This window comes from Pygocentrus nattereri, chromosome 20, assembly GCF_015220715.1.
Source record: "Pygocentrus nattereri isolate fPygNat1 chromosome 20, fPygNat1.pri, whole genome shotgun sequence".
Lineage (NCBI taxonomy): Eukaryota > Metazoa > Chordata > Actinopteri > Characiformes > Serrasalmidae > Pygocentrus > Pygocentrus nattereri.
This window is the reverse complement of record NC_051230.1, coordinates 25,013,654-25,027,978: the sequence shown is the minus strand read 5'-3', so window position 1 is coordinate 25,027,978 and position 14,325 is coordinate 25,013,654. Positions and strand designations below refer to the sequence as shown.

At 34.8% G+C, this 14,325-nt stretch overlaps 1 protein-coding gene across 1 annotated transcript in view; it reads right to left on the bottom strand.

Moving 5' to 3' along the window:
- Positions 1-2,725: 2,725 nt before the first annotated feature.
- The window catches only part of kntc1 (kinetochore associated 1), a 58,491-nt gene continuing 46,891 nt past the window's right edge, over positions 2,726-14,325 (bottom strand). The window contains exons 45-61 of the mRNA XM_017723641.2: positions 13,416-13,632; positions 12,632-12,705; positions 12,058-12,268; positions 11,328-11,440; positions 10,462-10,517; positions 10,283-10,361; positions 9,500-9,624; positions 8,158-8,293; positions 7,370-7,465; positions 7,170-7,226; positions 6,298-6,352; positions 6,111-6,174; positions 5,749-5,878; positions 4,619-4,708; positions 4,335-4,489; positions 3,003-3,105; positions 2,726-2,840 (exon numbers count right to left, since the gene is read on the bottom strand). Coding sequence (XP_017579130.2) covers positions 2,805-2,840; positions 3,003-3,105; positions 4,335-4,489; positions 4,619-4,708; positions 5,749-5,878; positions 6,111-6,174; positions 6,298-6,352; positions 7,170-7,226; positions 7,370-7,465; positions 8,158-8,293; positions 9,500-9,624; positions 10,283-10,361; positions 10,462-10,517; positions 11,328-11,440; positions 12,058-12,268; positions 12,632-12,705; positions 13,416-13,632 — 1,797 coding nt within the window. The 3' untranslated portion in view covers positions 2,726-2,804. The remainder of the gene's footprint in view (positions 2,841-3,002; positions 3,106-4,334; positions 4,490-4,618; positions 4,709-5,748; positions 5,879-6,110; positions 6,175-6,297; positions 6,353-7,169; positions 7,227-7,369; positions 7,466-8,157; positions 8,294-9,499; positions 9,625-10,282; positions 10,362-10,461; positions 10,518-11,327; positions 11,441-12,057; positions 12,269-12,631; positions 12,706-13,415; positions 13,633-14,325) is intronic.

The following is a 14,325-nucleotide window of genomic DNA, read 5'->3' as shown; positions in this document are numbered from 1 at the left end:
GTGAATGTCTTTGATGGCAGGGAGCTGCATGCCTGTGATGCGCTGAGCAGTCCTTACTACCCTCTGCAGGGATTTCCTTTCTGCCACAGTGGAGCTACTGTACCACACGGTCACACAGTTGGTCAGTATGCTCTCGATGGTGCATCTGTAAAAATTTGTGAGGATCTAGATATACATCCAAATACAGTTGTTCTCACTTAAATTCTTTTATTATCTATCTCAAAACATCTTTGTAAGCTAATTTGTCATAAAGGAAGAGAAATAATTAAAAATAAAAATAAAAAAAATAACAAAAGGGAAAAAGCTGAGAAGAGTTGTGGCATTGCCTATAGTAATGTGACCATCCTTTAAAATCTATCTATTCTTAGCTGTAGTTTTGCTGTGATTTCCTCCATAAGACCTTTTTACTCCCTCTTTCCATTGTGCTATGCTGGGGGGCTGTGGCTTTTACCAGGAAGTGGTGATCATTTTCTTTTCTTAGTAAGCAGTAAGCAGTTCTTACTAAGCAAGTCAAGTCTCCATCGGTCATATTATCTGGGCTGGATTTAAAGTAAGAGTAATCCCTAGAATCTTTTTGATCTTATTTTGAACTCTAAAATATACTCCAAAATATACACTTACCAGCCACTTTATTAGGTACATATATATAAAATCATAGATAGACTACCACTTCCAATAACCCATCATGTCAGCTGATTTAACTGTAAATGGGCTAAAGAGAAACAGATTCAGTTATACAAACTATACAGTATTAGATAACTAAAGTATTAGTAACTAAAAGTATTAGATATCATATAAAAAATTGATATTATATTAGATATACACTCACTGGCCACTTTATTAGGTACTGTTCATTAGCTGTTCAGTTGCTTATTAACACAAAGAGCTAATCAGCCAATCACATGGCTGCAGCACAATGCATTTAGGCATCTAGAGGTGGTCAAGACAACTTGCTGAAGTGCAAACCAAGCATCACATTGGGTTAGAAAGGTGATTTAAGTGACTTTGAACATGGCATGGTTGTTTAGGGTTTACAGAGAATGGTCCAAAAAAGAGAAAATATCCAGAGTTTCCAACACCTTGTTGAAAGTATGCCACGAAGAAGTAAGGCAGTTCTGAAAGCAAAAGGGGGTCCAACCTTTTATTAGCAAGTGTACCTAATAAAGTGGCCAGGGAGTGTATGTGTGAACTCCCCCACCAGCCCACAATCCCTCCAGCACATTTTAGATGTATTGCTGTATTGTGAAGTAATAGTCATCTTTATTTTCAAATTCCCTTCATGTTGGGCTATTAGTTTATGCCCTGCTTTGAAGGTTTCCTCCCACTTTTCATCTATTATTATGTTTCCTTCTAACTCCCATTTTTCTTTTACCTACATGTTGTTCTCCTTAAATTTAAGTTGTAATGCTTTAGAAATTTATGATATCATCTTTTTTGTGTCTCCCTCTGTAAATGGCATTAATAGTTCCTCTAACTAGGATGGTGCTTTGCAAATGTTCTTCCATTCCTCATGTTTTGGAGGTAATGCCTTAGTTGTAAGAATTTATAAAAATCATGGGCTGGTAGTTTAAACTGTTTAAACTCCTGTGTAAGTGTTCATATGACTTCATGGTTTGTCCATTGAACAACTGCGTAATATATATTAAACCCTTGTTTAACCATTTGTTACATCCTACACCCATGTTAGATGGTAAAAAACCTGGATCTGTTGTTATTTTAGTGGCTCTACAGAGTTTGAGAGATTTAACTTTTGTACTGTTGACCATATTCTCGCTTCCCTAATCCACTCATTACCCCCCTTCTTATTTTGCCATAAGAATTGTGAAAAAGCAATACTTAAGATTCATGAACAGCTTATATGAGTAATTGCAAGATGCTTTATGTAAAGACACTGTATTGACAAAGGCTCCTAAAGAGATGGACTTCTTTCCATTTATTAGTTACGTTATGATATATATATCCATATAATTAAATGAGTGTGTTTACTCTGAAGAAAATTTTAATACTTTTTCATCCAGAGCCACAGCAAGTATGTGTGCTTCATATGCCAAAAGACAGTAATATATTTAACATCAACAGACATGAAAGGCATGGTCATCACAATAAACACTTAGGAAAGTGCAGAAAAAAAATCTCAACGATCAAAATCAGTAGTTCAGTAAAAATATTGACCCTTCAAGGCTGAACAAAAATGTGCTTGCTTATGCTGTTTAATCTTCACTTCTCATTTAATAAAGTGATTTCTGAACATTGTTCCTGCATTTATTTAACATGTAAAGAACATGTTCAAAACGTGGGGATTTTTGTTTAGTTGGTCTCACAAATTATATTTCTGAAAAAGAAAACATTTGAATATGAATATACAGTAAAATGGCCAGTAACAGAACTAAAAGGTTAAAAGAGAACCTAGGACATCACAGTAGTTGTCCTAAAGTTAGAATAGTATTTAGGAAACTTTGTCTAGTTAGGATAGTTCTGTAATACTGCTCTCTTATCTGGAGTTAGGATTAGATTAGAAAGTTAGGAAGTAGTGTTTTGTAATACCTGTGTCCTAAATTCAATCCTGTTACAGTGGCGCAAACATTTAGTAATGTGCCATTTTATGATTTTCCTCCTAAAAACTATATAACAAAAACTATTATCATCACATTATTTAGGACTGACAGCTGTGTGAATATAATACAAACATGTAATATTTTGGGCAAGAACTTCTCAAAGCCAAAGCAGCAGTATAAAATACATTTATTAGCAGATATAGAAAAAATGCAATAAACAGGTTTTTATCTTTTCTGTTGGTGTTGGAGTCAGCCTCTCGATTCCATTGTTTGTGCCAAGAACTCCTGAAATGAGGAGAAAAAAACGAATTATTCTTCCAACAAAGACTGCAAATACATGTAAATACAGCTTTGTATTAACTCCCTGCATTAGCTTTAGCCAATTCTCATAAAAAACTGTTTCATTTAGTGCAAAACACAAGGTACTGTTTCTTTGTTTTTCATTACCTTGATGGGGTCAGAACAAGCAGCCTTTGCTGAAGTTTTTGTCCCTCCTTTCAGCTCTTTACATCTCAGATATTCCTGAGCAAGAGCAACTGCCTCTTCTTTCCTAATGAAAGAAAAAACATTAACCATAATACTCATATGTGGGAAATACATTTCTTGCCTAACTTACATTAAAAAGCGCAATCACTAATATGAAGCAAGAGACCAATCGGAGTCCATATAATGAAAAGTATGTGATTATTTATGTATTGACATCAGAATAACCTTAAATATTTCTCTCTCTCTATTTTGGTCAGAGGCCCAGGGATGGTCTGGTGACCTGTCCAGGGTGTATTCTGCCTTTCACCCAACGACTGCTGGGATAAGCTCCAGCCTAACCACCCCACCCCCACCACGACCCAGAAGGATAAGCGGATTAAAAGATGTGCGCGCGTGTGAGTATTTTGGCCAGAGTGGCAGTGTCAAGCTATTTAATTTAAGGGCTAGTTTAGCTCATCTTTACTGTGTTTTATTGTTGTTCACAGTTTCATTACAATATACCATATTCTAGTGCACGTGGTCCATGACAGTATGACTAATACAGGAAGCTAATTAGTCTAAACAGCCATCTTCTTCTAAACATGGACTGTCATGATAAGAAAATGAACAACAATTTGCAAAACTGTGATTTGTTTTGAATAGAAAACAAAATATATGGAACAATAAGGTAACTGGCTGTCATGAGCTGATTATCATAACACTGTGTCTGTTACGAACTAAAACAATGATGACTGGTGCGCTGTTAGCTTTCTTTACCTGTTAGCTACATCATTCTCAGTTTCAAAAACACTTATTTCCTTAAAAAAGCTGATCAACTACATTTGAGTTAAGAAAATTATGGTAATTAGATTGTTTTGCTGAATTATCATCTTTTAAGTAAAAGTAGGTAAATATGTTCCTCTCCAACAAGTTCAGTCTCAAAAGTTGGTAACATTTTCTGCTTCCCATGATCCAAGACAGAAAACACAGTCATTGATTTTTAAAGCATTCATTGCTGGATTCTGGGGTGGCCAGTACATTGTCCTGTGCTTCATTTACTAGCTTCTTTACTTGATTTGCATTTTTTTCCGTTTTTTGTCTGTTTCCTTTTCTCAATAGCACTTATTTATCATAAGGATGGACAAACGTCTATGGACAGTTTTGGTGGTTAGCCAGGCCTTACAGTTGTTAGGAATCTCTACATTTTCTCTACATCTTTGTCATTTTTATTAAATAATGAAGCGTGGGCTCTAACTTTTGGCAGCCCAAAATAAAACAGGTATGTGAGAAATGCTATATTTAAAGACTACTAACCTGTTGTGGTTCACAAGGTACTTAACCAGCTCATTAACTTGCTCAGAAAGACCCTTTAAGACAAAATGCTTCATGAGGGCCTGAAAGTGTTCGGTCTTCATCAGTGTCTGGTAGTGGCCACTTTGGAAGAGGAACGTCAACACTGCATCTCTGATCTGTTTTTCATAAATATTGATAAAAGGGCCAGCAAGTTTTCAAATATGAGAGAATAACAGGAAACACTACCATATTCTTGATAAAATAAAAAGAACTTGATAAGTTTCTGTACTAAAAAGTATTCAGACCTGAGATGGAATGCCAGCCAGCTCTCCCGTGTTCATACTCTCCTCCAGCTGATCCAAAATGACCGCAGGGTTACAGGACAAAAGGAAGCTCTAATTTAAAGAATACAGAAAAAATAAGCACAGGCAGTTACTGAATAAACACAAATCTCCAATTTCTTTGCATTTCTCCCCATACCTCAAGACTTAATCTGCAAACCTGAAAACAGACAAATGCTGACTTATCTGCTGATATTGAAAAATAAAAGTAACTTTTGTACACAGTCCTTGTATGTAGACGTGATGGACTCAAGCACCGAGAAAATATCTAATTTCTACATCCAATTCATAAAAGATTAAATTATGTAAACTAAAACTGGGATTTACAGGGATTTATATTAAATTAAATAAGCATTCATGAGGATTTCTCTGTCACCAATATCAACAGAACCAGTAGTTTATAGCCTGCTGCCAATATTTGAATCAACACTCATTCTGGTATTGTATAGACTGAAATGCACATAATCAAAAGTACTGAAAAACAGTGGGAGTTTTTAGAAAGATTTTACTAAATGTAGTGCCAAAGTGTGTTAAGGCAATACCTGATTAATGCATTGTATTAATGCATTTCCTAGGTTAATGAAATTAATGAATTAATAAAGGCTAATGAAACGAATAAGTGATGGAAGCTTTTTCACTACCAACTAGCACTATAACTGCATACATAAAACACAAACCTCTCTCAAACTATTTGCTAACATCAAATATATGTGTTTGTGCTTTCTGAGAGAGTATGACATACTTTTATCTATTAAAAAAAATGGCCAAAGGTGCAGACAAAATTAAAGTTAAATCATGGTTGGTGCTACTGTCTTTAGCTGTAATGTACTTTAGTCCATTTTCATTGGTAACAGTCTGTCACGTAGTGTCCAATTACTGTTACTTTCATAAAGAGATTTGCTTTCTGGCTTTAACAATCAGACGAACATAATCTAGAATAATCTGCCCCAAAAATGAACCTTAAATGACAAAAACAGGAAAGTAACATTCTCCATTCTGGAAAAAGTCAAAATGCTTTCACTCATCATCTCTGACAAGCAAACAAGATTTCTTGATGCATTATTTTGAACATAGATAATACCTAAATAACTCACCTGGATTTGCTTCTCCCTCTTTTTGGAACAGGGGATAAGTAAGAGGGTCCCAAGAGAGTAGGCCATCAGGCTGAACTGGGCAAAACGCTTGGCAATGCCAATCAGGTCGAGATTCAACAGAAATGGGCATCTAAATCACAATAAAACCGTTAGAGTGAGAGGTGTTGATGCACTATAGGAACGTGACAAGCAACAATGTAGCCTGTTTTATGATCACTTTAGGAAATATTTAAAAACTGTGGAAATATATTTTTATATTAATATGTAATGACCATTAGAATCCACTGCAATATTCAAATTTAATAAATTTCTGTCCTTGCAGTGGTCTAGCACTGAAGCTTTGAGTAACTAAGCACACTCACTTCAGTAGAAGTACAAATGTCTTGTAGAAAGTAGTCTGTTGATGGGGGCTGAGAGGAAGAGAGGCTGTAAAACACATTCAGAATGTTTAGGGTAATGCAATCCAATATATAACAAAATATTACACTTTGATAAAGACAGAACTATTTTAATTTAAAAACAGCTTACACAGAAATTAATTACAGTTACCTGTCATGAAGGGAGCAAGGATCACACTGCGCCAGGTTCTGAAGAAGCTCGGTACCTGTAGAAAATATTTTTTATTAAAAAAGAAAAAAAAAAAAGGAAAAAAGGAAAAAAAGACAGAAATACTAATGTAGCTAACTATAAATAATATAGATTAATGTAGAGAAAATATGTAAGAAAAAGAAAAAATATGTAATAAAAAGAAAATTTAACCATTTAACCACATAACATTGTTCAGAAGTGTGGTGCTTGTCACAAAGTTAATTACTTTGGGGAAATTACATAGATCCTTTATTGTGGACGAATCAGAGAGTCAAATCACACAAATTACATTACTGTACTGGAATTTTTTTCAGGTGTGTGGCAAGAGTAGAGCTAACTGATATTCCAACTGGTTTGGGCTCCAAAGAAAATAAACTAGACCTTTTTCATCTTTAGTCTTCAGAATTCACATCTGCAAAAATATACTCTAACCTCTCATCTTGCATGTCATACATGCCACAAATGGTGACAGAATACTGTAGAATTTAACTTGGGCAGAACATGTAGTCATTACTGTGGAGAACGTTAAATTCACAGTAATGTTACTGTATCTTTTTAGTTTTAAGCAATACTTTGGCACCCATTATTATCACAATGGAGCACATGTTTTTGTCTTAAGCTGGCTTCTGCAGAAAAAATAAAATGTTAAATTATTTAAATGTGCATAGAAATTTTTTGATACTTGTGTATTAAAACGAAACAATTTTGGGAAGATAAAAAAAACGTATTCCATAAAAAGGGGCACATTTAGACCAAGCAATAATTATATTTCATTCATAAATTAAGACAATCAAGTGTGGCATACAGAAAGTAACAGAAAATGGAGTCAGTACCTCTAAAAGACTGGGCACTGCTCTGAGAGTTTCCAGAATGTTCTGCAGGTAGCTTGTCTATAGAGGCAGGAAAACATGTGTTCAACATATTTTAATATTCCTTTAGTATAGTTCATATCTATATCACAAAGGTCTTATAAATAAATGTGAGGTATATCACCAGCAATAAAACTATGGAAAAAATAATCTTGTTTACATACCATATTAAACACCAGAAGCTTCTGCAGGATGCCACTCCATAACTGCAGATCAAACACCTCATACTCCAAACAGAGATCTGCCACTAGACGCACAGCCTACACAGAGACACAGACATGCAGCAGTGATAAATGTCAGTTGTTAGCATGGCTTAGGATGTAGACACACTTTTAGGCGTGTTATAGATGCAGTGTATAATGACTGACAGAAAACTTCTGCAAAACGTTTTGCAGAATCTACCAGCCTGTCATACCAGCTTCATGCAGCTCTTCACATATTTACAATTTATCCTTAAATCCTGCCAGTCTTTTTTTTCAGTGGCTAAATATTTACATTTGATGAGTAGATTTGCTTCACCCATCAGATGCTGCAGCTGGTTACCCAGCATACTCTCCATAAAATTAGCTTAGACTGATAAATGATACTGAGAGCGCAGATTTAAACACTCACAACTTAATTTGCATTCAGCAGAAATGGCATTACAGTCACAATTAGTCTTGTATAATTCTACTGTTCAATTTAACTTTATTTACTTTATTTAAATTAAACAGTAAGATCTGTGTATAAAACACTCAACATTACTGCTGCTAAATTATTATTCTAATAGGAATAGTATTAGTTGTGGTTTTTAATGGCAGAAAACAATGTAAACATTGACTAATACACACTTGAGTTAGTGTACATGTAATGTAGTAAATATTAACACTTGAAAAAATACTCTGACACTTTTTTTTTGCTGGTCTTTACCAAATCTGTACTAAATGATTAATCAAAAGCAACTTGTTTTTACCTGAGGCTCATTGCTGTGGTTCTTCCATAAACCTTTAATCATGCCCTCTTTAGGGCTGATGAGAAACATTTCCAGGTTATATGGAATGTTGAGAGTCTCTAGTTGAGAGAGGTACACATAGCACTTCAGGTAGTACCTAAGACAGAAGATAACATAGCTGACAGTAAGATTTCTGAGTAAGATTTAGGTCAAGATAAGGTCAATATAAATATATATAAAAATTTAGCATAATTTTAATTTTACTATAATACATTTCTGCCACTGCCTTTTTTCCTTTCTGGGTTTGAGGCATCATCATGAAGTTACACAATGCAGTAATATTTGTACAATTTTCATCAGTTGCTTTGTAGACTTGCAGAATATTTTGTTGTGTACCAGTGATAATCTATACAGGAGTATTTAAAAAGAAGTTGCTACATAAAGGTCAGTGCCGCTCTTTCCCTTAACTTGCGTTTGTAGGTTAGTCGTATTACCAGTTTATTTAATAACTGCATTGCATGTTTTAAGCACTGCTTTCATTTTTATTAGTTTTACCTAGATAGTTTTAGTTTTAAAATAAAAGACATTCATTCTCTGATTAATTTTTAGCCATGACACCTTGACAGTGTTAACAAGTCCATCTTTGAGACACGAAGACCTACAACACAACTATGTAAACAATGGTGCATGTTTTTGTAATTGTTATTTTTAGTACTTGTGGAAAAAATGGCTTATGCAACATTTTAAGCCTTTCTGAAAAATGAAAACAAAATAAAACAAAACAAACAAACAAAAAAACAGTCTAGATCAGCTCAGTAGAAAAAACATGATTTGGGATTAATATAATATCAGAGCAAAAACTCCATCAGTGCAGTTTATCAGTTATGAATAAGTACAGTTATGTTAAGATGTTACAAGTTAAAAAGAAACGCTACTAGACACTAATGATGTATTAACATGGTTAAACTCTAGCAACAAAAACAGTGCACAGTAGAAATTTGGGAGTAATGTGAGCTAATTAAGTTTTGATGTGCTTATACTTTTTAATTGTTTTTTTAAATAAAGTCTGTGTGGTATGAGAAAGAAAACCAACGCAAAGTGACAGTTTCAGTTTTTTTTTTTTTTTTGCTGATCATGTGCATTTGGGCCACAAGGGGAAAACTGTAAATTAGATTTTTTTTTTGTTGCTAAATTACTGCTTTTTAATTGTCTAGTTACCTTCCTTCTGTTGCTGTGTTTAACCATTTATTATGTTGTAAAAAGTTGGATCTATTGTGAAAACTGTAGAACTAAAGTTCAGTCATTTTAGAAAGTGAATTCAAAGATCATCAACACAACTATATGTAAGACGGTTCACACATACTTGACTTTATCCTTAGGTGTGTGGGACAGAGCCTCTAGTGTTGCTGAGTCTGCAATACGAATGAGACACAACAAGACACGACTGCGATGCTCAAAGGTCAGTCTGAGACCTGATCCACCCAGCGGCTGCCGAGAAAACAAATTATTATGATGGGGAAAATTAAGTGTAAAATAGTGAGATCCCATTACAGTTCTTTAGGAAATGATCAGCACATCATTAAAGCTCATGTTTTAAACAGAAGCTGAAAGCACAAATGTGACTGGAGGAACTATTTACACATTAGAATATAGACAATGGAAAAAACATTCTTTATTCAATATTATTGTGAATTATTTTAAATTAAAAAAAATTAAATACCCAAAAAAAAAACTACTACTGGTTTTTGTAAATTTAGCATGCTAAGCTACAGCACTAAAATGCTAGAACAGCTCTTTGAAAGGTGGAATATAAATGTCACTGTCGTAATTTTAAAAACCAACATCTGTTTTTGCTGACATCTTACTGCACAGTCCAAACATTTCCTGTAGTCACATTGAAATCCTCTCATTAGCATATTTAGTATACTGAACTGTATGAATTCATTGTATGAAGTACAACACTAAGCTAGTATGTAGTTCCTCACAAACTGCTTTATCTCCAAAGATACACTGAGAAAGCCAGTGTTTCAAAATTTGAACTCCATCTGAACTATTCTGCAGCTGAAATATGACTACTCTGACTGAAATATGCTAAAAATTCACAGTGCCAGACAAAACACCTGCTGAATCTAGTTATACTGCTTACCCATGTCTCTGCAGTCAGGATGGGACTGAGCAAACGGGCACTTATATCCATAGGATGCATTTGCAGTAAGTACACCACTCTGAAGATGGAGAACATTTTTATTATTATTATTATGATTATGATTAATTATATAACAAGTAAATGTACTATCATGTCTGGTGAAAGAGTTTTTAATTCACCTCATGAGATCAGGGTCATCAGTTATATCAGTGACATGGTCCTGGGGCTGTACATCCTATTGTGATGTAAAGACCTCCATTACAACACGAGCGACATCAACCATAATACATTTGTGAAATCTTATTAAAGTTACATATTCTCTCTCTCTCTCTCTCTATGTTTTTTTTTTTTTATTTATAGTTAGCTACATTAATATTTCTCTGTTTCATTTCAGTTTAGTTTTTTAGTCCTTTCTGTTTGTATTTTCATGTACCTGTCTTTTGTAACGTTATGCTGTTGTTAACACCTACATTTTCTAACTGGGATTAATATGCGTCATCATAATATCTATTGTACATGCATGAGAAGGAATGTAGTAGATTTTCTGAGATTGCTACATCCCAACCTTAGACAAATATTGGAATAAACTAAAATAAATGCATATAAATGCAAATAAATGCATTTATGCAATAAATGCAAATATCTAGACTTAAAAAGTTGACATTCTTTACCTTTATCATATACAGTAAAACAATTCCAAATTCACAGTAAACTTAGATAGCAATGAGCAAAGTCATCTCTAACCTAATGCTGTGACTATAGAGAAGATTGTTAGAGAAGTTGTGAAGGTATTCAGAGCCCACATCAATATTACTTGAAAAAAAGCAAGAATAAGTGCAGACTAGCTATCCTTCTGTATTTGTGGAACTTGTTGAAAAGAGGCAAGAATATAGAATATGAAGTAACAATAGCATTCAGTTACTGCCAACATAATAATGGTAAGTACACTCATCAGAAGTTACAACCATTTTTGTCTATATTATCATCAGTTTTCTGCCTACACCGTGGTTGGAGTATCAGAGGAGTATGTGTTTATATAACACACCTTGCCATTTGACTGCTCAGTTTTACAAAGCCACTTCTCCAAGAGAATATTTCTGATCTTCAGGAGGTCAACACCATTGATGGATGCAATCTCTTTAGCCACTGTGTGAATATCTGGAAAAAAATTGTGCTCATTAAAAAATAATCTACAACCAAGCTCAGGTTTACATCCCTGGAAAATTTATAATTATAATAATACAATTATTCCTGTCCCATCACACATGCAGGTCCCACAAGCTTCTTTAACCCTATTAGAGCAGGATTATTTTCCTGGGGAGGTTCTGTAAACAGAGTGATTACCAACAAGATTCATGATTTTAATCCAGTACAACCCAGCCATGTCCGTATTTTTTTCAATTGAAAGTAAAACCAAATTTAACCATTTAACCACATAACATGTTATTGTTCAGAAGTGTGGTGCCTGTCACATAAAGCTATTTACTCTTGGTAGTTTGGGGAAATTACATAGATCCTTTATCCTGGAAAAATCAGACCAATCACACACAAATTACATTACTGGACTTCCTCTGATACAATTAATAAAGCTCAAACAGGGTTTATGTCAAAAGCCTTGATTTTGATTGATGTTATGGGAGTTGTCAGAGAATTTATTTTGGGCAAATACAGCAAGAAACAGAAGCTCCTGCAACCTACAAAATAGACATTTCTCACAGAGTGCTGAAGTTAGAGTGGTAATTACTGGTTATTCTGATTGTCACGTTTGCTCTCACCAGGGTAAATCTGTCCAGCAGGGCTTTTCATGCTCTCCACCACTGAGCTATGCTCAAACAGAGCAACAATGAGGCGACCAGGAAGTCCTGTGAGCTTGAGAAGCTCAGGGCAGTCTAGCTGGAAAGACATGAGGGCATTCTCTGTGGCTGAACGCTGGTACTGCGACTGCAGTTTAGAGGTGAGCATCTCCCCCCGTGTCCGTAACCCCTCCTACTCAGTTAGAAGCAGAAACAAGACAAAAAACAAGAATGGAAGAGTGAGGAAAAGAAGTGGTGTATGAACAGGTGCTGATGTAGAAACAAAACTGTTTCCTTCTAATCTGCGCATCCCTGTATAACATCAGCATAGTACAATATTGTTAAGATTAAGTGAACATTTTTCTCAAATGTAATGTATGCTCGATTCCAAAAGAAACAACAACAACAGCAACAGCAACAGCAACAGCAACAGCAACAGCAACAACAACAGCAACAACAACAACAACAACAACAACAACAACAACAACAACAACAACAACAACAACAACAGTAATAATAATCACATTCTTATATTGTAACTTATATTGTGACAAACCTCTAGTGTATCAGACTTGAGCAATTTCTGCACAAGTTCCAGGCTAAATTTCAAAAGCATGGTTTTCTCTGCACCTGTAGGAAAACCAGAATATGAACACTTAAATATCTCAAATTAAAGGAGAGCATAAAGCTTAAAGACATTGTGCTAAAAAGACTACAACATTTCTCTTAACATTTTCTTAAGGCTTTTCTGCTCATGTTCAGGAACCTCAAACAACAGCTTCACAAAGACCTTAATTTAATTCAGTTTAATTATTAATTAATAATTCAGTCAAAATAAATGTATTATTACGAAGTCTTGTAGACTCCCTCCCTTTTAAAAAGTAAAGTCTATAGAAACAAAGAAAACAAACAAATAAAACATGAAGGGCAGAAATCTGAGGGATACTCTTCACCTCTTAAACCCTAAACCTATTATTCTGCAACTACTATGAAACTAATAGTTAGTTGTGAAGTTATGAGAGTGAATACCTAAAGTGTGGGCCAAAAATTATGATTTGTAAAGTAAAAACAAAACAATCCAGGCATTTTTAGACAATGTAGGAGGAACAGCAACATTTTAAAGGTTTGAAAATATTTTAAGGTTGACTAAAAAGGTATTTCAATACAAATGCACAGAGCTGACTGCACTGCTTCATCACATCAGAATTAAAGAAGGTCTGAATACTTCAATTGCAAATTTCAGAACACATATAAAGATGAATTACCTTAGCATTAGTGATTTATTGACAAATAGCAGCTGAAATATCAATGAATCTGAATTGTCTCTGTTGTAGACTGACCTAGTGGCAAATCCTGGGCGATTTTGTGGATAGTAGCTGCAGCCAGTTCCAGGTTTTGAATGCAGAGGGCATATTTAAATATATTCTGCATTACAGTAGCAGTGTCTCTCTTGGAGCTGTGAGCCTGTGTGCGTTTAGCCTGATCCAGCAGTAAGGGCATCAGATCATGCTTAACAACATGATTCACTGCCAAGGCGTACAGCTTATCCAGGCTGACCTGCAAAAGACAAAAAAAATAAAATAAAGAAAAAAAAAAAATATATATATATAAAAAAAAAAAAAAAAAATCATAGACTACCACTTCCAATAACCCATCATGTCAGCTGATTTAACTGTAAATGGGCTAAAGACAGATTCAGTTATACAAGCTATACAAACTAACAAAGTATTAGATATAATAAAAAAATTAGATATTATATTAGATATACACTCACTGGCCACTTTATTAGGTACATTGTGTTTGCTTGTTAACACAAATAACTAAATCAGCCAATCACATGGCCGCAACTCACTGCATTTAGGCATGTAGAGGTGGTCAAGGCAACTTGCTGAAGTGCAAACCGAGCATCAGAATGGGGAAGAAAGATGATTTAAGTGACTTTGAACATGGCATGGTTGTTGGTGCCAGATGGGCTGGTCTGAGTATTTCAGAAACTGTTGATCTGCCGGGATTTTCACGCACAACCATCTCTAGGGTTTACTGAGAATGGTCAGAAAAAGAGAAACTATCCAGTGAGCGGCAGTTGTGTGGACGAAAATGCCTTGTTGATGTGAGAGGTCAGAGGAGATTGAGCAGACTGGTTCGAGATGATAGAAAAGCAACAGTAACTCAAATAACCACTTGCTACAACCAAGGAATGCAGAATACCATCACTGAATGCAAAACATGAACCTTGAACCCATCTTGGGC